The 24,874-nt window shown below is 42.7% G+C and overlaps 1 protein-coding gene across 1 annotated transcript in view; it reads right to left on the bottom strand.

Annotated features, from left to right (window-relative positions):
• Positions 1-23,953, bottom strand: part of myo15ab (myosin XVAb) — a 54,586-nt gene extending 30,633 nt beyond the window's left edge. The window contains exons 1-31 of the mRNA XM_061829374.1: positions 23,769-23,953; positions 22,586-22,691; positions 20,435-22,486; positions 18,195-18,355; positions 16,640-16,957; positions 16,329-16,526; positions 16,003-16,244; positions 15,526-15,919; positions 15,357-15,439; positions 15,214-15,277; positions 15,016-15,125; positions 13,918-13,992; positions 13,743-13,833; positions 13,644-13,649; positions 13,466-13,569; positions 11,707-11,770; positions 9,518-9,631; positions 8,931-9,092; positions 7,758-7,871; positions 7,568-7,626; positions 6,781-6,904; positions 6,598-6,693; positions 4,897-5,028; positions 4,696-4,821; positions 3,246-3,323; positions 3,013-3,164; positions 2,889-2,934; positions 2,690-2,814; positions 1,066-1,183; positions 823-998; positions 647-731 (exon numbers count right to left, since the gene is read on the bottom strand). Coding sequence (XP_061685358.1) covers positions 647-731; positions 823-998; positions 1,066-1,183; positions 2,690-2,814; positions 2,889-2,934; positions 3,013-3,164; positions 3,246-3,323; positions 4,696-4,821; positions 4,897-5,028; positions 6,598-6,693; positions 6,781-6,904; positions 7,568-7,626; positions 7,758-7,871; positions 8,931-9,092; positions 9,518-9,631; positions 11,707-11,770; positions 13,466-13,569; positions 13,644-13,649; positions 13,743-13,833; positions 13,918-13,992; positions 15,016-15,125; positions 15,214-15,277; positions 15,357-15,439; positions 15,526-15,919; positions 16,003-16,244; positions 16,329-16,526; positions 16,640-16,957; positions 18,195-18,355; positions 20,435-22,439 — 5,622 coding nt within the window. The 5' untranslated portion in view covers positions 22,440-22,486; positions 22,586-22,691; positions 23,769-23,953. The remainder of the gene's footprint in view (positions 1-646; positions 732-822; positions 999-1,065; positions 1,184-2,689; positions 2,815-2,888; positions 2,935-3,012; positions 3,165-3,245; positions 3,324-4,695; positions 4,822-4,896; positions 5,029-6,597; positions 6,694-6,780; positions 6,905-7,567; positions 7,627-7,757; positions 7,872-8,930; positions 9,093-9,517; positions 9,632-11,706; positions 11,771-13,465; positions 13,570-13,643; positions 13,650-13,742; positions 13,834-13,917; positions 13,993-15,015; positions 15,126-15,213; positions 15,278-15,356; positions 15,440-15,525; positions 15,920-16,002; positions 16,245-16,328; positions 16,527-16,639; positions 16,958-18,194; positions 18,356-20,434; positions 22,487-22,585; positions 22,692-23,768) is intronic.
• Between the last annotated feature and the right edge of the window lie 921 nt (positions 23,954-24,874).

Genomic DNA, 24,874 nt, shown 5'->3' with positions numbered 1-24,874 from the left:
GGTTCTGCTTCATCAAAGTTAAAAATGCTTAATTTTTCACTTTTTTATATTATCGCATATCATAGTATTGTAATTGAACTGAAATTAATATTATTTGACAAGGGGCACAGATGAGGATAAAAGCTGTAGGAATTATTTTTGTATTTAGTACTTATCTGGTTGTAAGTCAAAAGAAAAAAGTTTAAATCTATTGCAATGACATTTTTATTTCCTTCACTGAAATTTAAATCGCCAATTTTATTTTAATTCATGTAATATTTCTAAATAATGTAAGAATAATATTTGTATTTAATTTCTTCATAATTAGTTTCATTCAGTATTATTATTTTTGTATTTCTAATTACATCAATTAAAAAAACAAGTTTTAGTTGATTATATTTTATTACAACTATAGATTTTGGCAAGGAAAAATTTCAGCGGATTATTTTTCCCCCATCTTAAGTTTAAAAAAAAAGATATAGAATAGAGAAAAAGATATTTACACAAAAAATACAGTGAATTATTAGTTAACAAAATTACCACACCAAATTACATTTTATTTTAAAATTACTCAGTGAATCAGTCAAGTTTCCAATGTCATTTACACCCCTCTGCCACCAGACAAACAAACACACACAAATGCATTCACGCATGCGCACACACATACCCTCATATACCGCTGCCGGTTGATGATGACTCGCACCATGGCACGTAACTTGACAAGATATTTCCTCCTCCGAGCAAACTTCTTTCTGTCAACATGAATCAAAAACAACAAGGCAAATATTAAATATCAAACATTTCCATTTAGGTAGTTTTGAATAAAGCTGCATAATTGGTCACCTGACAACGCATCCTCTGCATCTGGCCTGCAGCTGCGTCATGCAGTGTCGGAACTTGATAAAGTTCTTGCGTATGAAGTACATGCGCACGTATCTCTGTAGCGTGAGGGCGGCGATGTTGAGCACTCGGTCGCGCTTACCCTCTAGCAGCTGATACAGATCCTCCTTCAGGAAGATCTGCACACACAAACACATGTTTAATTGTATTCTCTTCCTGTGTGCCTTCATGCACGTGTCAACCAACCTTAGTGACTCCCAGCTGGTAGGAGTTGACCTTGACAGGTCCCAACTTTCTCAGCATGATGACGCAGTTTTCTTGGTCGGCCATAGGCGGGTCCTTCAAGCAGAGCAGCGCTTTGTACCTGTGTACACATACAGTGTGATCTGAGATAGATTTCCACATCACGGGGCTTGGGCCTATACTTTCTAGCGCAAGTTCCCTCCCTCACTATATCAGGACAAAGTGAGACTCTATCATTTCATTTGGCTGCTCAGTTGAGTATTAGCTGTGCTTAGCTACCATAACAAGGCCCATTTACCATTCCAGCGCGCAGTGAGGAAACTAACAATGGCTGCACCCTGAAAATGCATCTTCTTTGGATGCCTCAATTTACAAAATAACTTTGACATTTTTTTAAACTTAAAAAGTGAGGAAATAAATATTTGATCATTTTATGATGGTTAGTTTTGTAAACTTTCACTAGAGACACCATGGCTTTGTGGGTAACTTGATACGAGTGAATGGGGCACTGCCGAATATCTACCTACATTACCTGGGCTTTTTCCTACTGTCCCACAGTTGTCAGGTGGCATGTTCAGCTGTGACATTAAACAACAATGGTGCTTACAGTAATTTCTGTGCTTATTTTTATGATTATACAATAACCATTCAATTTCATCCCTGTAGAATCATCACAAAAACTAAACAAGAGAAACAGATACTAGAGGACAGAAAAGGGAAGGACAGAATGTGGGGAAATGAGAAAGGCAATGCTACTGTTGAGTGGTGTAGTGCGATTTAGTTTTTGTGTCTAAACACCTGTAAGTACCTGTAAGTTGATATGTTAGTAAAACCTGTATTATTATAAGTGAGTCCAGCACCAGTAAATAAAGTCTAAAGTCTAAAGTCTATAGTGTTTCCATCGATGAGGCCCCGTAGCTCAGTGGCTAGAGCACTGGTTTGGTAAACCAGCGGTTGTGGGTTGGTATCCCACTGGGGCCGCCACTCCCTGAGAGGCGTTGCGTCAGGAAGGGCATCTGGCGTAAAAATTGTGCCGAACATATATGTGCGTTCATCTGAGATGACACGCTGTGGCGACCCCGAAAGGGACAAGCTGAAAGAAACACACACAGTGTTTCCATCAATGTTATTTATGTGAATGACCATCAAACAGAATGCATGTTAGTCAACTGCTATACGGAGTTGCATCCTGTCCCCCAAAAGTACCAATCAAAAATGAAAAAGTAAATTCAAGATATGCTTCAAACATTAAGTCAGGAAATAACCGATTACCAGAATTTCAAGCTGCTAATTTAATGTCAAAGACACCACCTCGTTTGGTTCATAAATTCTTAAATCCAACTCTAAAGTCAGTGACTCACCAGCCATGAAACTCGCCATACATCGTGGCCAACCACCTGCTAACCTAAACCCCTGGATATGTTCCATGTACTACCTATCTAGGGGTCTACAAACACACCTGGATAGAAAGATGAGAAAATTCCGTGTAAATCCAATTGTCAGTTCCTCACCAACCATGAAACTCACTCCACCGTGATTACAGTACAATCTATCTACCTGCATACTTATTGACCTAGCTACCAGCATGCCTCCCTACCTAACTATCCTGACGTGTCAACCAACCCACCTGGACAGGAAGCTGTGAAATGTCAGTCGAATGGGATACCCCTCCTTGCGTATCTGGATGGTCTCCATGATGCCAGAGTAGCGCAGCTGCGTTGAGACCAGGTCCGTGTCAAACATTGCAGCTTCCTGAACCAGCACAAAAAATACCCACATGAGCACTTTTAAAACAAAAAACGAATGGCATGTTTGTCAATAGATACTTTATGCTGGTTTGGCTTGATACAGCGCACAAAATAAGGGTGACACCTGAAAAATGAAAGAATACTACAGTGAATAAATAGAGAAAAGAAAATGGAGTAGTGTTTCCTTTGTGTGGTGTTCTACCTCTCCATCTTCTCCATCAACTCTTGCAAGCTGGTCTGGAACTTAGCGCTGACTGTGCTGGCCTGGAAGCGGCGAGCTGTGCTGCTGCGCCGTGCGCTGGACCGATGAAGGGACAACTCCTCGGAATGCTTCAGGAAAATGTCCGAGACCATCTGGCGATATATAGTCCACACAAAAGTATGCACTGAGACCAATTTCATGCAAATTAATTTGAAAAACAGTAAAAATCTGACTCTGTTTTTGCTGTGGATGAACAGCTCCACAACATCCTTGCGGACCGTGTCGAAGTTCTTGTCCAGAAACTTGTTCACCTAGGACCCAAAATATTAGACACCTGTTAGCAAATGAACTAATTATCTATGCGGCAACCGATTTACAGTTACTTTCACGAACTGACCTTCCAATAATCTTGTATTCACCTTATTGTTGTTACTTACCAACTTAATCATTTACAGTATATACCTACCCACCCCCCTATTAGTGCTGCACAATATTGGGAATAAAAATAACATTGGGTTTTTTTCTCGTTTTTTGTTTTCATAACCCTCCACTATACAGTGCCATAAAAAAAAAAAAAAAACATTTGTCACCTTACTGAAATTCTTATTGTTTTGTATAATTTTTTCCCACGACACTCGTGAGGATTAGCATCTCAGAAAATGGATGGATAATTTCCTGAATTTATTATTTAGCATAATCAAATAAATGTATATATCAGACAAAGATAAACCTTGCAAACATAAAATACAGTTTCTATATAATGATTTCGTTTATCCATCCATCCATTTTAAATGCTGCTTATCCTCACAAGGATCGCGGGGCGTGCTGGAGCCTAACTCAGCTGTTAACGGGCAGGAGGCAGGGTATACCCTGAATTGGTTGCCAGCCAATTGCAGGTCATATTAAGACAAACAGCCGCACTCACAAATCACACTTAGGGGCAATTTAGAGTGTCCAAATAATATTGCATGTTTCTGGGATGTCGGAGAAAACCGGAGTGTGCAGAGAAAACCCACGCAGGCATAGGGACAACATGCAAACTCCACACAGGGATGGCCGGGATTGAAACCCGGTCCACAGAACTGTGAGGCCAATGCTTCCCAGCTGCCCCACCATGCCGCCATCTAATAAATAAACTATAAAAACATATTTAGAAATATATAAATATATATAATATAAAGTGTACTCAAAGTTTATCAGAGGTTTACCGAAGCATTTGTGAGGTCTGCCTCTATTTTAATGCACATTCCTGACATTATTTGTTGGCAGTAAATCCCATTTTAAACATATTTTTTTTAACATAGTATGCCTTAACCTATCTATATTTGAGTGGAATAAAAAGCACGTGTTGTTGTATCTGAAGTTTGTCCCTTCACTGCAGTCGTAGCTCTCCTCGCATCCACTCCAGTGTAATCTGATGTGTTTGTTCATAGCATTCTGAAGAGCTTTACTGTACAATAAAGGCCAACGTCTCTTTGTTTACTATGTCCTCATTAATAGTTATCATACCAGCTAGCACAAACCAATAGGTGCCAATGTTTCCTACCTACCAAACTACCTCCAGTCCTACACTAAAGATGTACGGTATATAACATTACATCCCACCACTTAGTCCCAATGGCATATGTACAAGTAATTACAGTAAACATAGTGTTACTTCCATTGCAACCAATAAAAGTGTACCTGGTAGGTAACTTTCCCGGCGTAATGCTTGAGTGTGAACTCGGGCAGCGGCATCTTTGGCTTGGCATATAGTGGGTTGTTACCATGGTGATAATGGCACTTTTGCAGGAACGTGTGATCTGTTGCCTAGATGTCACAAGTGCAGGTGCTCAGTGGTCATTAAGTCCTTTTTCTTGGGGGCACTTGGAGGAAAAAGGGTACCTGAGGGAAACCACACTGATCATCAAGTATACGGAGAATCCCATGAGGCTTTGCGGCGATCAGGTCCAAGCAGGCTTGGTTAGAACTGAAGGGCTGATGCTGCCACTCGATCTGTTCTCGGATGTACTCCTCCTGTAGAATTTACAAAGAATGTTCACACAGTCTTGGGTTTTCCTGTCAACTCATGTCTGCTCTGGACCTTTACTACCGAACACAACAAAGACTGTTGGCATATTCTTGAAACAAAACAGCCAGTGATAAGGCAGTGGCATGTATGAAAATGCTGAAGTAGGCAGGATGTTGGGATAGAATTAGTGATGGATAGATAGAGTACCTCACTTGAAAAAAACAGAGTTCACCCCGCTGTTTGTTGGGGATTGCGATTGAGCCTGGGTGCGAGTTGACACCCCCTCAAAAAAAATGCTATTTAAAAAAACAAAGCAAATAATAAAAAAAACCTAGGCAAATTAAAATACGCGGGATGTTGGGCAAAAAGAAAACACCAATTATCCAGTGGGTTCTGCGTATAGGTTGGGAGTTAAGTAAAAGAATGCAATTAAGCAATTGTTTCTGCAAATAACAGGGAATGGTCCCCCCCCCTAAATCCAAATATTGTAGATATATTCTTAAATGCTGAACCATAAAAATTTGTAGGTTCAGTGTCTTTTTGCAATTTACAAAATCGCCTATTTGCATTTTTCTTTTTTGTGCAGAACTTATCCTTAGCTATTAGTCCAAAGGTGCCTCATTACAGTGGCAAAATAGGAAATTGGTAATTTGTGCAAAGGAAGTATGTTCAAGGTATTGAAGAGATACGTCTTGATTGTTCTAAAATTGTTGTATGTTGGTGAGGAGCTTTGTTCAGCCTGGGTTATAAACGGAAGAATAGGGTGTTTGCTACATGGATGTGTTTTTGCGTGGCTGAGTGGCGGTTAGAAAGAAATCAAATCTTCTGTAACTTATTTTTTAATGATAATGTTGTAAGTGGGTTATTTGTTGTGGAACAGGGAATTGATTTTTTTTCCTTCTGTCATGTGTGATGATAACCATAGAACAAGAAGTGAGACTTTTTCCTTAGTTTATTGTGGGACATTGATTCTGTGCCACCATAAGAAATGTGTTGTTTTGAAATGGCTGCGTTATCCACTTCATCAATGAGTAAGAGAGAGGCGGAATGAGCATGTGTGAGTAAGAAAGTTAAGTGAGTAAGATGGGCATAGTGGTGCAGCTGTAAAGTGTTGGGCTCACAGTTGTGAGGACCCGGGTTCAATCCTGGCCCTGCCTGTGTGGAGTTTGCATGTTGTCCCCCTGCCTGAGGAGATTTTCTCTGGGCACTCCAGATCCCAGATCCCCAAAAAATGCCTTCATTGGAGAATTTACATTGCCCCGAAGTGTGGTTGTGAGTGCGACTGTTCAGGGTGTACCCTGCCTCCTGCCCGTTGACAGCTGGGATAGGCTCCAGCACTCCCGCAACCCTTGTGAGGATAAGCGGCAAAGAAAATGGACGCATGTTGTAAGTCGAAATGATATAAAACTTTCTGCTTCAAATTATTTCATAGTATGGGGTACAGTTACAGTTTCAAATATTAATGTAGGCAACAATTACTCACATTTTTCCACTGTTGGCAGAAGGGCTCAGGATAGTGAGGGTTCACGGTAAGAGAAATAGAAATATGGGAAAAAAAAAAGGTTTTCCCTGACCTGCTCTTGCTGGATGATGACTTTGTTAAAAAAGAACTGCAAAGTTTCGTTGGCATAGTTGATACACATCTGCTCAAAACTGTTCATCTCCAGCTCCTACAGTGTAAGACGGGAGGCTTTATTAAAGTAGACGGGCATCAGTCATATTTTTATCAATGTATGATTAAAAAAAGAAAACGGGACCTCAAATCCATAAATGTCCAATATGGAGATGAAGAGCACCTCATTGCGAGGATACACCCGTCCGTTGATACGCTCTATGAGCCAGTTGAAGACCAGCGAGTAGAGGATCTTGGCAACGGCATCTCTACGGCACACACACACACACAGACACGCGCACGCACACACATAGACACGGGGTTGCTATAGAAACAAGGGAACCTGGTTCCTATGGAAACAAGGGGGGACGGGCGACATACGACGTCCCCCACCTCTCCGAGCATCGCTCTACCCCCTTGTCTTTACGTCCTTTGTCCTTACATGCCTCTATCAAAGATGGGAAGAGAATTTCTGAGAGTGTTTTATATACACCAATTTAATATGATTTTTTTTAAACTTTTGGTCCTTAAAAAAATAATTGATGAAAGCATAGGCTAAAGAGTTAATTTTGGGGTGCTATTTCTGGTAACATAATTGTGTGTGCGTGTGTGTGTACATGTATGAATGTATGTGTGTACTAAGCCTAACCCAATACATTTTTTTATTTAAAAAACTTTATGTGACAAAAAAAAGTTTTTATTTTAAGTTTCTTTGCTGAGTTAAAGCATAGTCGGTATGCAGGGCCACACATCGTGTACCAAAAATGGTTCCTTGCAAGTGTTAAATGCCCTGTGTGAATTGGCAACCAGTTCAGGGTGTACCCCGCCTCCTGCCCGATGACAGCTGGGATAAGCTGCAGCACTCTTGTGACCCTCGTGAGGATAAGCAGCTCAGAAAATGGATGGATGGATAAATAACTGACTCAACTGACCTGGCATCTGCTGCACTCTCCACTGTGAGCGGAGTGGAGATCTTCTCATGTCCTGTGTCCTGCAAACACAACACGTAGTTCATCAAGACGTATAATACCTGTATGTAATAGTATTGTGTATGTATTGTAATAATGTAGGTTGTGTGTGGTCAGTGTGTCGTCGTTGTGTACTCTGTGGGTGGGCACTCACCATGACTTTGAAGGTCACACACTTCTGCAGGCCTTCGGGTGACACCTGTAGGAGCTCAGCAACCACTCGGATCTCCTGAGTGCTCACCACTGCCGCCACCTCCTGACCTCCAACCTGTAGTGTGTATCATCAATCCGCATCATCACCAGGCGTGTAGTGCAGGCACGGGTGGGCAACGTTTGGCCTGCGGGCGCTATGCGCAGATTGCCTCCTTCCTTTCCTCCTCCCCACCAAGCATTCACATTACCAAAAACCCTGCAATATTTCTTGCATTCATTGTGTTGTTTCTTTGCCCCAAAATGGTTGATTAAAATATATTTATGTTTTTGTACAGTAAAACGAACAATACAAAATACACATTTTACAATCCATCAATGAATTTTCTGAGCGTCTTATCCTCACAAGGGTCGACGAAGTGCTGGAGCCTCTCCCAGGTATCTCCAGGCAGTAATTAGTTTCTCTTGCTTGTTGTGGGGGTAGGGGTCGGGGGGATGGGGGGGTCCACCTCCCATACTTTGGAGCGGGTAGTGGGTACAGATGGCAAAGAAGGGGTGGGGGCAATTTGTTCACCCCATGCTTGCGTGGGTTTTCCCCCGGTACTTCGGTTTCCTCCCACATCCCAAAAAACATGCATGGTGGGTTAATGGAAATGCCCGGAGGTGTGAATGTGAATGTGAATGGTTGTTTTTATATATTCCAGTTCAGGGTGTATCCCACCTTTCGACCCTAATGAGGATAACCAGTGTTAAAAATCAATGGATGGATTAAATCCATTGCATTGTGACTGTTGTTTATTTTTCTCAAGAAATTATTAGGCGGTACAACTCTTCACCTCCCTTAACGGAGCCACTGCTACCTGAAAAAAGGTGACAAGATTATCATTTCCTTTTTATTTTTGTCATCACTATTATAGTGTAACAATGACATTTGTATGTGTAGTTACAATGTAAGATTTGTGGTGTATTTATCGTTTAAACCAAAGATAGCTGGGATAAGCAAGGTTAAGAAAATGAATGGATGGATGGAGATATTTTTCATCCAAATTTAAATGTGATTTTCAACCCCATGTACAAATAACCTAGCTGTTCAATTTGTTTTAAAAATTAAAATGTGGCCTTAGTACAAGTGTTTGGTCCGTCGCCCCGGTTTAATGTCTGTGTATGACGTGTTGACCTGGTGTGACTGGAAGTAGATGTTGCCGAGATGGAGAATGGAGGACAGGAGCAGGTAGATGCCCTTTCGCTCCTCGCCATTAAAGCGCAGGATATCCATAGCACTTAGGAGGTGGCGGAAGTCCTCGCCGTCGTCCTTGCCCACAATTTGGCATTCCCCTCCCTGCGACCACATGTACACTACAAGCCTTAATCGCTCTGCTGTTCAAAGAATGTGTTAATTTTTTCAATATATTTTCACTTACTTGCAATATTGAGTTTATTTACGTTGATAGTGAAAAATGAAAAAAAAAACTGTGGTGAAAATGATAATTTGATCGTCTGATTATAACTAAAAAAAAGTGAGAAAGGGCTCCCACATCCATCTGGCCTGAAAGGCTCAATTCATAGTTGAATGCCATTTATCATGTCAATGCATTTACGATACATCAAACAGAATGAAAGGTTTGACGAGCCACATTTACATTTGTGGCCATTAGTCAATGTCTGGAAAATGAATGTCACCTTGGCACAGAGATGACAAGTGATTTGTGAACCCAGGAATTGATGATCTGGGCTGTGTGTTTGTGCTTCCATGTGTATGTGTACCTGATTTAGATAGTAGTAGGTTTCAGCATCCTGCAGATACAGAGACCGCTTCTCGTGCGGAGGAAGGCCCGCCAGCATCTCATAGAAGATGTGGTAGTTTCTCTCCGATTTGGCCTGACCATGACAAAAAAAGCCAAAGGATGAACTCTTTCAATATAGAATAAGTACAGTATGTACCGCCACTATTTTACATTGAAAAATATCTGTTAGTGAAAATGGAAGTGCATGGCTGCCATTTCAGATTTCTTAAGATTCCTCTTGACCAATAACACAAAGATTTAGTATTTCTATGAAGAAGAAGAAGAAGAAGAAGAAGAAGAAAAACAACAACAAACATAAAAAATAGCCATCCATTTTTTTTGTCGCTCATCCTCACAAGGGTCACGGGGAGTGCCGGAGCCTATCCCAGCTGTCAACGGGCAGGAGGCGGGTACACCCTAAACTGGTTGCCAGCCAATTGCAGGACACATCGAGGCAAACAGCCGCACTCACAATCACACCTAGGGGCAATTTAGAGTGTCCAATTAATGTTGCATGTTTTTGAGATGTGGGAGGAAACTGGAGTGGCCGGAGAAAACCCATGCAGGCACGGGAAGAACATGCAAATGCCACACAGACGGGGCCGGGATCGAACCCGGGTCCTCAGAACTGGGAGGCCAAACGCTTTACAATCCACCATATTAAAAAAAAACAAAAAAAAACAAACAATAACACGGAATCCAACTAAGCGGTAGCATATGGATTGGCTATTTCTAACAATAATAATCCATCAATCCATTATTTGAGCCGCTTATCTTAGTTATTTAAAAGGGTAGATAATAATAGTTACATAAATAAAAATAACATACAGTTATGCTCACCGGTGACCCTGATATAGACAGGCAATAATAAATGGTTGAAGTATACTATTTTTTTTTCCAAAAATATAGATAATAATAATTATTTTTCAAAAAATAAGACAATTAATACAGTGTAATTGAGGCTCCCTGATAAAGAAATTATTACTATGTTAGTTATCATGATAAAAATATATCATTACTTCTATATTTGCTGTTAGGATTGTTTTATCAAGCGTTTGTTTCTGTTAGTCTTAGTCTGAAGTGTTCTCTTTGTGAGCTGCGTGCGTGTCTTGAAGTGTGACCCAGTGACACCTGGGAGGCGATGCCCCCCTGCCGACCTCAAGCTGATGCCCCTGAACACTGGGAAGCGATGTCTCCATCCTGGCCTCAGCATGTTTCCCTTCTGATCTTAAGCAGATACTCCTCAACACCGGGAGGAAATAACGCCCTTCTACTGCAGGAGGATACCCCCAAATGCCATGAACATGTCTTTAAACAATACCCTGCTTCTTCTCTTGTGGGTTTATCAGGACACTCTTGCGGCCTTGAAGAAACATGTACCTTAGTGTTTGTGTGCTGTTGGTGTAGCCATCTGTATCAGCATTTTCAATGTGTAACCATGGAACCCTTTGACCTGAGAAGGCAATAAAAAAGAGCATATAGGGACTACCACTTAGGCAGCCTGAGGTAGCGCACTCTCACAGTGTGTCCTCCGTCTGTCCCGTGCACGAAAAGACAATCTTGGTTGGTTTGAGTTCACTCTCCACAGTCCTCAGGCTCGTCTTAGCTGTTTTTCTCGGAACATCTCTGACACTCCCGATTACAATAATTGCCAGGAACATTCAGAAAAAACAGGAATAAGCGGGGGACTTGGCAAAACACAAATAAGTGGGTGTTTCCGCAAATAATGGGCGATCTACAATTTGCGAATGCCAAACTGCGATTATGCGGGGGTCCCCTATAATAAAGATAAAATGAAAATATTACAAATATAAAAAAAAAATGGCTGCTTCTTGGATCCGATAAAGATGTTTCACATGGGCGATGACAAATAAAAATCACAGAAAGAGAAAATAAAGTGGGACAGGTGCGTTGGAGTGACATCATTTCGAATGGACATTGCGTGTTTGTGTGAAATGACAGTGTGAGGTCATCTGAGTCCTGCAGATGACAGACGCTACTGATGGAGACGTTTGATGGACATCGGGAGACACAGCATCGTGTTTGACACCTCACGCTGATTGACTCACCAATCTCCTCTTTCTCACACTGTAACTCACTTGTAAGAAGACGCCATGTGCGTGTGTGTGTGTGTTTTCTTTTGTTTGTGAGTGTGTGTGTCCAGTTCACCTGAAAGACAATGCGGGACTTCTCCAACAGGTACTGAGATGTTATGGCACCGCTGATTACGCCCCTGATTAATTAGGTTTGAAATGCACACACCCACCCATACACACACACACACCACACACACACACACACACACACACACACACACACACCACACACACACACACACACACACACGCACAGACAACCAGACACATTTGAGAGTTAAGTAACAAGCCATGCATGGGTAATGCGTTTTGGTCAACTTGTCACCAAGTGTGTTAATGTTACATGTAAGAGTGTTCGATTCTTCACGACTGGGGTATCGTTATCATGGTGAACATTACTCACGATCTCATGGTTATACTGTATAAGAAAATAAAATAAAATAAAACACATGAAGGAGGTCATGTTTTCACAAAAACAAAGACTTGTGCTCTTAATCACATAATTTCCAGTCATTTTTGATTTACCATACTAATCTGCACAACGGTCAATTCGAACTCCTCTTGTTTGCCGAATTTATTGTTTTTGTTTCTTGTTTTCTTACAATGTTTAAATATGACTAGCCTCGTACCTGTAAGGATTTTTTTTTTTTTATCTTAAAAGATGATCATCAGTTACTGTCATGGCCCTGTTTTTCAATGGTCTGTCTTTGTGTTGTAGTGTGTGGGTGAATGATGGTGGTCGTGGACATCGGTGACACGCCTGTTGCAAATTGTAGTCATCAGCCTATTTAGGGGCCTGCATGAAAGTGTGCAGTGTCGGAATATTCACCTGCCTTTGCCCCACGTTCGCTACTGACATTTGGCTTCTGTCTGAACTTGGTAACTTTTAAGCAATATTGTTTACTGCATGGATTTTTTTGTCATGTTGCCCTCAACGTTATCCAATTTTTGAGCTATCCGGTGGTGAATTCCATTTTGTCTAGTGCGTCTCAAAATCGCATGCCCCCATCGTTGAATGAAAATTTGTTTTTTGGGGCCTTGGCTCTCAAGTCTTTTTTTGGGATCTGCTCTTACAGCATTGCTGTCATTTACAAAATCCATATTTTGGTTGTATTGTGTGTGGTATTCTTCGATAAGCTCAACACTGCACATCCTACATATCTGTTCCACCACCGATCAGCAAGTTTTTAATATGTAATGATTTAGTTTTCTCATCATGTTTACAGTTAGTGTTGTTTGTCTTTGTTTCTCAAAGAAAAAAAAGAAAATTTGTTCTGTTCAACGGATCGAGTCTGATTCCCCATGAATAGCCATTATAATACTAAGAAACTACAGCAGCAAATCTCCACTGTCACACAGTGTAATTGTTCTGGAATGAAATGGATACAGATCCTCAATTCTGCTTGACCTAACAGCTGAACAGGATAACGTTTAAATGTTTAATATTTATGTTTGTTGGCCCCAACCCATTTTGGACCCAGAAATTAGGACAAATTCACTCTTACCAGACCTCCAACCACAGGATAATCTTATAGGATAATTTTATAAAATACAAAATACACTAGTGTTTGTCTGAAAAAAATGGAAAAGACTGAACTATTGAAAATTTTTTTTCTATGATGATTTGAACTATTTATTGAAATGCTTTAAAACTGTTGGAATATGTGAAAGGGCAAGGGCAAGATTTTGCAATCATTTGGGAATTCTGTCATAGAAAATGTGGGAATATGTGTGGGAAATTGAAAAAATAAATACCTCCAATGCATTGCAAATGTCTCCAGTGATTCATTGTCATTTTTTTCATGCAAACTGTGCAATTGTGAATTACTCACTCCTCTATGCAGATCTGCATGAATTTGCCAAAGCGTGACGAGTTGTCATTGCGCACCGTTTTGGCATTGCCAAATGACTCCAACAGAGGAGTGGCTTCCAGGATCTATATATGTAAATACAACGTTTGTTACCATTGAACCTCCAACAGGGTGGATATCAACATAATAAATCCCTTACCTCTATCTGACAGGACACGGTCAGGACAAAGGAATGCGAAAATTGTTTTAGCCCAAGTGCATTTATACACAATACGTCGTTTAATTATGGCAGATGTACCTGTTTTGTCACATTGCGTTTGTGATGTACGGCTGTCAAGTAACGCATGATCAGTTTGGTAGCTTCCGTCTTCCCGGACCCACTTTCTCCACTGAAACCAAATCATTACAAAATTGGAGTTCCGTTAAAAAAAGTTATGTCAAGCTCTGAATTAAAAGTGATGGAAACTTGGTACCTAATCACAATACACTGGTTGTCTTTGGCATCCATCATGTTGGTGTAGGAAAGATTAGCAAGGGCAAAAAGATGACTGCAACACAGATACACATTTTACTGCCTTTTGTCCTAGTTTGATTACGCAGACTGGACTGGACTGAAAACAGTGACTTATGACATTAGTCACGAAGATACCAGAGTGGATTTTTCAATAACCTGTTACGCTACCCACCAAACTAGCAGGATGGAATTTTTAGTAATCCATTTCATCAACTCCTAAAATAGCTTGGAATCTTAATTACAGTATGGTATTACATTAGCTGGCAGTCTAGCAGAGTGGATTATTAAAGTAAGGATTACATTAGACAGTAAACTACCAGAGTAACATTAAATTAGCAACTAAAATAACAACATGGATATATAATTTTATAATAATGTATTACATAAGCCGATAAGGGAAACTGACTATCAGGGCGGACTCTTTAAATACAGTATTATATGAGCCACTTATCCAGCCTGACAGAGTTTTTAGTAAACCACTAAATTTTCAGGGTGCACATGTAATTATTACAAGTATTATGTTAGCCGCTGGAGCACAGGTGTCAAACTCTAGGCCCAGGGGCCAGATCCGGCCCGCCACAAGATTTTGTGGCCAGCGAAGGCAAATCACGTGTGTCAACTTCCATGATTCTTGACAAATGTGGACAAAAATTTCAAATTGTCATATCATGAATGAAAAAATTGAGGTATGGCAAGCATTTTTGTGTTACCAAACATCAACAATAGCTGAATAAACAAGGACTCTTGATTCTGAGTCCAAAACTACTTCATAAATTTTAGGTGTAAATATGATGAGCCGATTAACGATTTTTTTGGTTTTGTCAAAACAGCCCTCTGAGAGAAACTAACTATAATGTGGCCCATGACAAAAATAAGTTCAAAACCCCTGTGTAAGATTAACAGAACAACTTTCTGATCATAGTCTTATACTTGTTGCTACACAAGCTAGGTGAAAGTTTTTATAAATGAATTATATTCGTTGTAACAAAATTCCAAAGACAATATATTCACATTAAAGTGTCATTGTTGGCCGTGTACACAAAAACGAGGGTCTTACGGAGGGTTGTCGCTCAGGCCATGTCCCTCGTACTGGAGTAAAATGTCCGTGCCATAAATGTTGAGAATCTTGTACGGGTTGAGGGAGACCAGGATGCTGCCGATGTATGTCTTTTGAGAGAGAAAATCAAAGGGCTTTGCTTTGGTTTGCATACTTATACATAGTGCATTATCACATTCCTGTGGTGATGAAATTTACATAAATGAGCTCCTGGTCGTAGCGTTTCTTGAGGTTCATCAGGACGGTGGTTTCATTCAGTTCTCTGAAATTAAACAAAAGCAAGGCCATAAATACTGTAGCTCTACCAATGGGCTTCCAGATATTAAATTTGTGAGGCTTACGGCAGTTGCGTCAAGTCCTCCACGCCCTCGGCCCAGCGCTTCACCCTGTGGCTGGTTGTTGGCATGCTTAGAATAGAGTAGATCTAAAAAGCAATGGCATGTATTTAGCTCAAAGGATCTGGTCATCATGGTCTAAATTTTATATAATTCTATGTGAACTACAAATTACCTTGTCATACCAGCTCTGTCCAGGAACCCTCTCACGGACGGGAGTCCATTCTGGATCCTGAACCTCTCCGTTCTCGACATTGGGTGTGGGTAAATATCCATCCAAGACGCCTGTCTCTCTATACATGGACCACTTGGCCAGATGCTGGACTGTGCCATGAGGTAAAACTCTTTCGGAGGCCCACACATCCTCTGTGATTTCACCGCCGCCCCTGGCATTTCGGGACCAGTGACCCGAGTGTGGCCCGTAGGGTGGGACTGGGGCATAGCGATTATCTGTGCCATGTAGAGCAGTTGGGGGCCTGTAGGAGGCATAGCGAAGCTGCTGGTTTTGGATAGCGTTGGCCAAATTGGGATTGTGGAACCGTCTTGTGAGGACAGAACCATCTGGTAGCCTGCGGGGCAAACGTGGCTCAAGTTAAAACTTTCATAACTATGGTATGCCACATGCCCTGTTTTATCTCTGTGGTTTGCTGACCTGTAGCAGATCCCACGCAGGCCGTCATTCTTCAGGGCAGAGTAGAGGTTTGGACTGTCAGGTTTCGGTGCCCCCGTGAAAACAGAGTGTTGAGGGAGGTGGAAGAGATCAGATGAACGAAGGTCTATGTTCTTCCTCAAAGCAGCAGTGAGGTTTGGAGTCACAGGCTGCTGACCAGGGATAACCAGGGAATCATCAGGGAGCTTATATGAAGCATTCCGAATGCATTGATTTGCAAGAGCCTACAGGACGATAGAAACAAGAAACCATCTGTGATCTGTCTAACCCCTGCAAAGTCATTAAAACGAGCTGTCAGGATTACCCACTTTTGACAAGTCTGGAGTGATCATCTTACGCGGGTCGATGATGATGGTTCCGTCAGGCAGCGTGTATGATACATCCTTGAGATAGGGGTTCTGAAGGGCAGCAGTCAGGGTGGGACTCTTTGGTTTTCTTGAGTCGACAATCATGGTTCCATCAGGGAGGGTGAGGGTTGATCCCTTCAAGGCTGGGTTATTAAGAGCCTGTTAGAGACCAGGTTAACAGCTAGATTCATACAAGGTAATGTTGCACAGTTCTACGGGAGACCGATTATATTGTCACTTCAGTGCATTGCAATTGGGATTTGATAACAAACCTTTAATAAGTCTGGCGGTATGGCCGTATTAGGGTCCTGAACTCCCTTGGGCAGGTTAAAGGAAGCATTCCTGAGGGCAGTGTTCTGAAGGGCGTTAGCAAGATTTGGAGAAACAGGCTTCCGGGGATCAATGATTATAGTGCCATCTGGCAGCGTGTAAGAAGCCGATTTTAGGTAAGGGTTTTGAAGTGCTGCTGCGAGGTTGGGGGACTTAATTTTTTGGGGGTCAACAATGATGGTACCGTCAGGGAGGGAGTAGGATGCTTCACGTAGAGCAGGGTTCTTTAGTGCCTTAGCGAGATCTGGTGAAACAGGTTGCTGTATGTGGAGAGATAGGTTAATAGTTATCAAAAACAGGAACAGTGTATAGAAAACAGGAGTCAAAAATAATGGGTTACTTGGTTTTTAGGGTCTATAATTGTCCCGTCAGGTAGCGTGTATGTAGCAGTCCTGAGATCACGGTTCTGAAGCGCTCTGGCAAGATTAGGAGACATGGGCTGCTGGGGATTCCGTGAGTCGTGCATTGGGCAGAAATTAAAGTGACACATCACAAAAATGCTCGTCAGGCCCCCCATACGCCACTCTTTCTTTGACTGCCTATTACTGACATTTTTCTTTTACAGGTGCAAATAACCCCGAGTTATGTACAATTAACTTTTGAAGAAAGAAGAGTTGTCAAAAAGCACTATTCGAAGAATGAAAATGTTACAGAAGTGAAAAGATAATCTAAAAGACCTGAGACAGCCACAAGCGCCAGAACAGATAACAATTTCTTGCAATTCCAAAGGCAATGTTTTCTAATTGTATCCATTCATCTACATTATAAGCTACATTATATTTGGAAACTGGTGGACAAATGATTATTTCTAAATACACGGGACTAATTACACCATATGCGGTGGAGAAGACTAATGTTTGTTTTTGCCATTAAATTATCTTACATTTTATCTTATTTTCTGTATTTTAATTCATTAGACTTGCACTCATGTCTGTTATTACCTGACAAAAAAACAAAACAAAACGTAACACAAGTAATGGCCAGTGAAAGAGGCTCACATGCTTCTTCAATACCTACCCTAATAATTGATCCATCAGGCAAAGTGTATGAAGCTCCCTGTATTTGCTGGTTTTGGAAGGTCTGACCATGCTGCGGTGAGGAACGTGGATTTGCAAAAGGCGACGCCAAGGTTCCCTGCGGTAACTGGTAGGATGCTTGTATCAGCTGTGGATTATGTATGGCATTTGCCACCAATGGTGAAGAAAGTGGCGGGGGTGCGTAGGGTGACCGACTGATTTGCAAAGGAGTCTGATAGGATGCTTGGCGGAGATTTGGGTTCTGCTGCAGTGCACTATGGAGCTTGGGGGTGATCGGAGCGTGTTGCATTATTGGTGATCTTAAAGATGCAACGTTCTGAAAATCAGAGCGGTTCTGCAAAGCATCATAGAGCAGCGGTGCTGGACCAGGCTCAGAGATGTAATTGTACCTAGTAACATAGGTTTGCCCATATGGTGAGTGGAGGTGTGGAGTGGGATAGGAAGCTATACCCTGGAGTACCTGACCATCTCTTATGGCTCCAGAAAGCAGTGGAGATGAAGGCCCAGGTGGAGCAAATAGGGACTGAGGCCTTTGAAGGGGAGACACATAGGAAGCATCTCGGACCGCCTGGTTTTGCAGCGCTTTAGATACCATCGAAGAAGAAGAGGCCATGGGCTGCTCTAAAGGAGATAATGGCATTTGCAGAGGAGAAACATAAGATGCGTCTCTCAGCACCTGGTTTTGCAGCCCTCTCGACAGCATCGGGTAGGAAGGGGCTATGGGGTGCTCGTAAGAAGACAGTGGCCTTTGAAGTGGAGGAGGATAGGATGTGTCTCTTATTAAATGCTTTTTCAGGGTTCTGGGTACCATCGGGGAGGAAGGAGCCATCGGCTGATCATGAGAAGATCGTCGCCTCTGCAATGGAGAAATGTAGGATGCGTCTTTCAATGCTTGATTCTGCAGTGCTCCGGACAAAAGCGGAGGGGAAGGTACTGTGGGTGACACTTGGGGAGCCAACGGGGAAAGCCAGGTGGCATCTTGAAGTGCTTGGTTTTGCATTGCAACAGAAACCAAAGGGGAAGAGGAAGGATACGGCTCTGCATATTGGGCTGCTATTCCATCCATGCCCACCACAGGGATAGCCGCAGGGCCAAAAGGGGAAACTGAAGATGTCTGTCTGATTGCTTTATTTTGCAGTGCACTAGATAGCATTGGTGGAGCAGGGTTTGTAACTGGATTGGTGAAAGGATTCACATATGGGGTAGAGGCGTAAAGCTCCGTTGGATGGACACCATGAGGAGGCAAGAGAGGGGATGACGAATGAGAATGTCGAGGAGAGAGACGGGGTGATGTGGAATTTGACTTGTGCTTCAGGGAGGGCAAAGCAGGAGGCATCCTCATAAAGGAATTTTGGCCCACAACCGTATGCTCACGGGCCACAGAACGTGGAGAAAAATGTTCACACTCCCGCTCCACTTGGGGAGCACGGTGTATCATCCGAGGTGACTGAAAAGGAGAAGACAGATGAGAGGAGTCTATAGTAAGAACGGATGATCTATTGCTTCTTATGGAGGCGGCACGGAATGGGCGCACATTCTGGGTGGGTGGGGGAACCGGACGCCCTCTAAGACCCATAGGTGAGGGTCTGACAGTTCCTAAAGGAACATTTCCCCCCATCCTGGGTCTGGTGAGTGGTGTGGTATCCCTGAGTAACCGAGTTGAGCGACGGGAGAGAGTGGGGGACGATGGCCGAACCCCTTCAGGGGATAAGCTTCGTCGAGTTGGAGTGGGAGATTGTCTTCTATTGAGTTGAGGAGAGCGGGTTGGAGATGCAGGATCTAAAGAGGGTGGTCCAGTCAGCCTTCTCTCTCTAAATGGACTGCTGGCAGGAGCGGGTGATGCTGTGGGACTTCGCATACTCATGGAGGCATGTGGTGGAGAACGAGGAGAATGCGGTATCTTTGTGGTCCTGGGTGGTTTTGGAGAATCTCGCTGAATCATAGAGGTATGGGGATAAGAAGACGGAGACAAGCCCCGATCCAAGGAAGACTGAGGTTGCATTCTGCAATGAGCACGGGGGGAGGAAATGGGAGAGGGGGGAGGTGAGATCTGTTGTGAAATGACAGAGGGGGGTATTTGGGCATTTATGATACTATCCCTCATCGCTGAAGGTGGGGGGGTAGTTTGTCTCTGTGGCAGGATTTGTGGGGGGACCATTGAGCTCATAGCAGTGGGTTGATATGGTAAATGAGAGGGAGGAATCATGACAGAGCGCCGGGACAGACTCGGAGAAGGTGGCATTCGGCGCCCAGGAAGGGGGGCCATACCTGCTTGCTTGATTATCATCGCACTTGGTGTAGGGATTGATGTAAAGCCATAATCCTGCTGAGTTATCATCTGTGCATAGGGTGATGCTATTTGCTGTGACATAAGTTGTTCTTCTGGTGACATCATTACTTGGGGAATCATTATTTGTGGCGATATCATTGGCTGCTGCAACATCATCTGCTCTTCTGGTGATATCGTTGGTTGGGGAAGTATGGTTTGTATTTGTGGCGAGATCCCTTGCAGTGACAACATCCCTTGTTGTGTGGTTAACATGTTTTGGGGAGACATGACCTGGGGTGGTAGCATTTGGGATACCATACTTTGCTCCCCTAATATTTGCTGCTGCGGTGGCATTGGCTGCTGAGAGGACATCATCATTTGCTCCTGCGTAGACATCATTTTTTGCTGTAACATAATACCAGTTGGATGACCTGGCGCAAGAGGAATGTGGTCTTCGTATTGGATATCAGACATGTCTTCAAATTCTGGATCAGGTGGAAGATTAGGTGGAGGGGGAAGCGGTACTTCAAGGCGTTCTTTTCCAAAGAGGCGCACTTGAGGTCTGGGAACTCGGAATGTCTCACCCCCATGTAGTCCATAAGTATCAGTCACATACTGATCCATCTGATCTGCATATTGGTCCACATAGAAACCCTGTACGTCCATGCCTTGCCCTCCAGAGACCTGTTGGCCTACTCCGGGAAAACCAACCATTTGCTGAGAGTTGTAGTCTTGGTAGGGCACACCCACAACATCATGATGGTATGGCAGAGCTCCATCTTGCATTCCCAAAGCTCCCACATGACTGTTATTGTAATGTGGTTGGATTTTATGAGAATAATCGTCTTGCCCATTGCCATAGATAATGCCTTCCTCGTTTTCATTATAATTAACCTGTACCTGATGATATATTTGATCCTCATCCATTGGCACATAGTAGTCAAGAGCCATTTCATTGTACAACGGCATTGCCTGTTGTTGTCGCTGGTAGTCATATAAGGTTGGTTCCTGGTTGTCATAGTGACCTTGAGCAATCAGATGAGGGTCATAGTAGGCCCCTGTGTCCTCATCATAAAGACTTTGCATGTAATATTCAGCATTGCGCTCGTATATGCCCTCATCTTCGTAGTACCTCAAGTTGTGGTAGTCTACCCCAGTGCCGTCATAAATATACCCGTAAGGGTCTTGGCCCCCGTAAGCTACCTCATCACCGTGACCGCCATACCCATGATTGAAGAATCTGGAACCATTTTGGACACGTCCAGGTGGGTCCTCCCACTGCTCATAGCCGTGGTTGGGGTAGCCACGAAGGTGGCGTCGGCGGCTGTACCCACGGTGCCCTTCCCAGTGGTATTGCTCGGTATGCTCTCGCATCTTATGGAAAATAAAACGATTGTTCAGCCATTTAGCTGCTGCTGCGATTCGACCCAGAACAGTACTCCTGCTCTTGAATCCGCCAATGTTGCTGTTTTTCTTCCTAAATAAGCCCTTGAAGAAGCCACCTTTCTCAGACGAGATGCCACCTCCACCCAAGCGCAGCAACATGTAGGTGGGTTTCTTCCCATAATTTGCTGCCTTCTCTTTGGCCTCCTTTTTTCTCTTCTTGCTGGCCTTGAACCTCATCATGAAGCGGGAAGTGTTCTTCAGCATAGACTTGCGGCGCTTCTTCTTGGCCAGTCGTTTCCGTCTCTTTCCCAGGCCGAGGAACAAGCGTGAGGTGCTCTTGAGCTTCTTTCGGCTGTTTCTTCGCCTCTTGAAGCCAGAAAACTTCAGGAACATGTGAGACATGTTCTTCAGGCCTTTTTTTGGGATTTCCCGAATGGGAAGTGGAGGTGTCTCCTCTCTCTTTGTAACTTTCTTGCTTTTGGGATTGGGATCAAACATCCCGTCTTTATGGTGGTGGTGGTAACTGTCTTTAGATTTATTTTTGGGATCCTCCTCTTCCTCCTCCTCATCCTCCTCATCATATTCGTCCTCCTCCTCATCTACTTCTATGTCTTCAACACCTCTCCTTTGCCTTCCCTTTGCCACCACCCTCCGAACTCCTCGCCCCCGCCCTCTTCTATCATCCTCCTCTTCTTCTTCACTCAACCCCTCATCCTCTTCTTCAACATCCAGTTCATCTTCTTCTTCTTCCTCCTCCTCCTCATCTGATTCTACTTTCTTTCCCTTTCCTTTGTCTTTCCCTCCCTTATTTTCCTCCTTTCGTCCTTTATCATCCTTTTCCTTCTTATCCTTCCCTCTCTTGTCATCCTTCCCTCCTTTCTTATCAACCTTCCCTTCCTTCTTGTCATCTTTCACTCCTTTCTTGTCATCCTTGGCAGCTTTCTTATCATCCTTTCCCCCTTTCTTATCACCCTTGCCTTTCTTTTTCTCAGATTCAGGTTTTACAGCCGTCTTTTTGTCATCCTTCTTGGTGTCTTTCTTGCCAGGCATCTTGGTACAGGTTAGCTAGCTGTGCACCATCATCACACCCCCAAATACTAGAAGGAATTCAAGCACAAACATTGAGTTGAATTTTAGCATTGAAAATAGGATCTTATAAGCTCAGACAGGAGACACAAAATGTTCTGGACTTTGACCTTTAAGAGAGTTTAGATATGCCTGGGTGGATCGGTGCTGCGTGAGGGCACATCCGCCTTGCCAGAGAACTTCTACATTGTCTGAACCTAGCCCACATGAAGCCTCCTGGAAGGACAAGGATATACAAACACAATAAGGATTTCAACAACCTTAAAAATTGATTAAGCAAGAAACCATCAAGACACACACACATCCAGCTTTTCCTACTCTTGACCAAAAACATTAGAGAAATGCAAGGAATAACATAGATGGAATTAAAAAAAAATACTTCACAGCTTGTAATAATGTACAGTCTTTTCCCATGGCAAATCCTCCTATTGCTTATCACAGTTTTAAAAAAAAATCTTCAAAATTTGTTTTTTGGCAAGATACCTCAATCTGACTGGGGATCATTTTGAGCAAATTCCCGAGTAGAAGTTAATCGAACTACAAGTCCTGGAATTTTTTCCAAGTGGCTGCTTCATACCAAAATGGATCTTCTTGTTTAAATTCATGCACGGAACTATGAGATTTTTTTTTCATGTCGTGTTATGATTAATTTGTTTGATGGAATTCCAGTCAATTCAGGGACCGTTACTGAAGGTATTTTGGAACCTTTAAAGTACTTTCATATTCCGTAGTATCAAAAGTCATAAGTGGCTCTTGTGGGGAGGGGTTGAGAAATTGTTCATTTGGATGAGACAAGACTGCTCCATAACACTAAATTTTCTTGACTTCCTCTTGATATTTGGAATATTTTGTCAAGGATCTCATGGCCAGGTTATTAAGGCACTTGGGATCTGATTTCAGTTGTGGAAAAGTCCACCGTAGAGCTCTTTTACAAACTATTTGAACAAAACTTAACTCCAGACCTACTGCCCTTGTTTGTTGGTTTAGGTGCCATCTCTAAGGACCTTTGGTTATAACAGATACATACCTTAATCGATTCAGGTTTATTAAATTCCAACAAAAATTGCATAGGATATCTCTTTAAAAAACAGTTTAAACTTCACCCCCAGACCAACCTACTCCCCATATTTGTTTGTTTTGCTGGGGTCTCCCAAGACCTGCCTTGGCCAACAGACAGTTTACAGTATATACGGTTATATCCCCAAACTCCGCAATCAGTTAAGGAGAACAAATCCAGAACGAACAACACACACAACCGCGGGCCCACACACGCACACACACACCTATACTCACTGTAATAGCAGTTTAGAGATGTTGGGGTCACCAGGATCTTGGCAGTATTTGGATTGCTTCGTCTTCTAGAGGAAGCTAGGGGAAACCTACAATGAAATAGTCTTGAGATATAGTCTTATTCTGCTCTACTTCTGTTGATAGAACATCCCTCTCACTGAACACTTTCTCTATTCAGAGGGTTTTCAGGGTGCCTTTGCTACGGGTTTCTTGCGGCAGTTGGCGCAAGGAGTCTTAATTTGTCATCCTGCTCTACAGGTGAAACCCAAGAGCGCTGGGTAGTGGAGAGGGGCGGGGCATGAATAATACAAAAGGTTGACAGAGACGATAGAGAGGCAGAGAGAAAGGATGAGATGTGGGACACTAACGATAACAAAAAAGAGGCTGCGTTTTCCTCAGGTGACATCGGGACATTATGCGAGGCACTAGATCTGATGATGAATGCAATTTTTCCCCCCTCTAGTTCACCGATGTCTTAATAACCTGTCTGTGTCATGCTTTTGTCAAAATACCCCAGAGATCACAAATTACAGGACACACTTTATTTCGGTTATTTCATTCAGCTCATTTCACCTGTCTCCCTCTTCTTGTGTGGGGCCGACACTGAATAAGGCTTTTGTTACCATAACGACTAGGGGCAAAAGTACATGTTGGGCCTCAAGTTTAAAAAGAGAAAACTAGGAAGCGCAGCAGAACCTCTTCAACACCGTAGCAGCATGAAGTGTATTTTCACTGGTGGAGGCAGCACTTCATCAACACACATCTACTGACCTGTCTACCTGGCCACCTACCCAACTACCACACCAATGCACCTGCTATTCAATAGTTCGCCCATTTTATTTTTTACGTATCCTCAGCTGTTTGCCCCAAATCTTACCAATTCAGTTTGTGGGGGCAATGCCAGAAGATCGCACAAAGTTATTGCTCATAGAAAAGTAACAATTGACATCAAGAAAGTATGCTGACATGATACATCTCAACTGTAAACAGATGTCAGGAAGAGCTAATTTTAGCCTTGGTTGTTAACAGCATGTGTTTTTGTCTGAGCATTTTTCTTGAATAAAATAAATCACTAATGGATTTTAAGAATAGTGTTGTATGATCATTTT

The sequence above is a fragment of the Syngnathoides biaculeatus genome, chromosome 9 (assembly GCF_019802595.1).
Source record: "Syngnathoides biaculeatus isolate LvHL_M chromosome 9, ASM1980259v1, whole genome shotgun sequence".
Lineage (NCBI taxonomy): Eukaryota > Metazoa > Chordata > Actinopteri > Syngnathiformes > Syngnathidae > Syngnathoides > Syngnathoides biaculeatus.
Note: the sequence above shows the minus strand (reverse complement) of the source record. Positions and strands in the feature narration are given on the sequence as shown.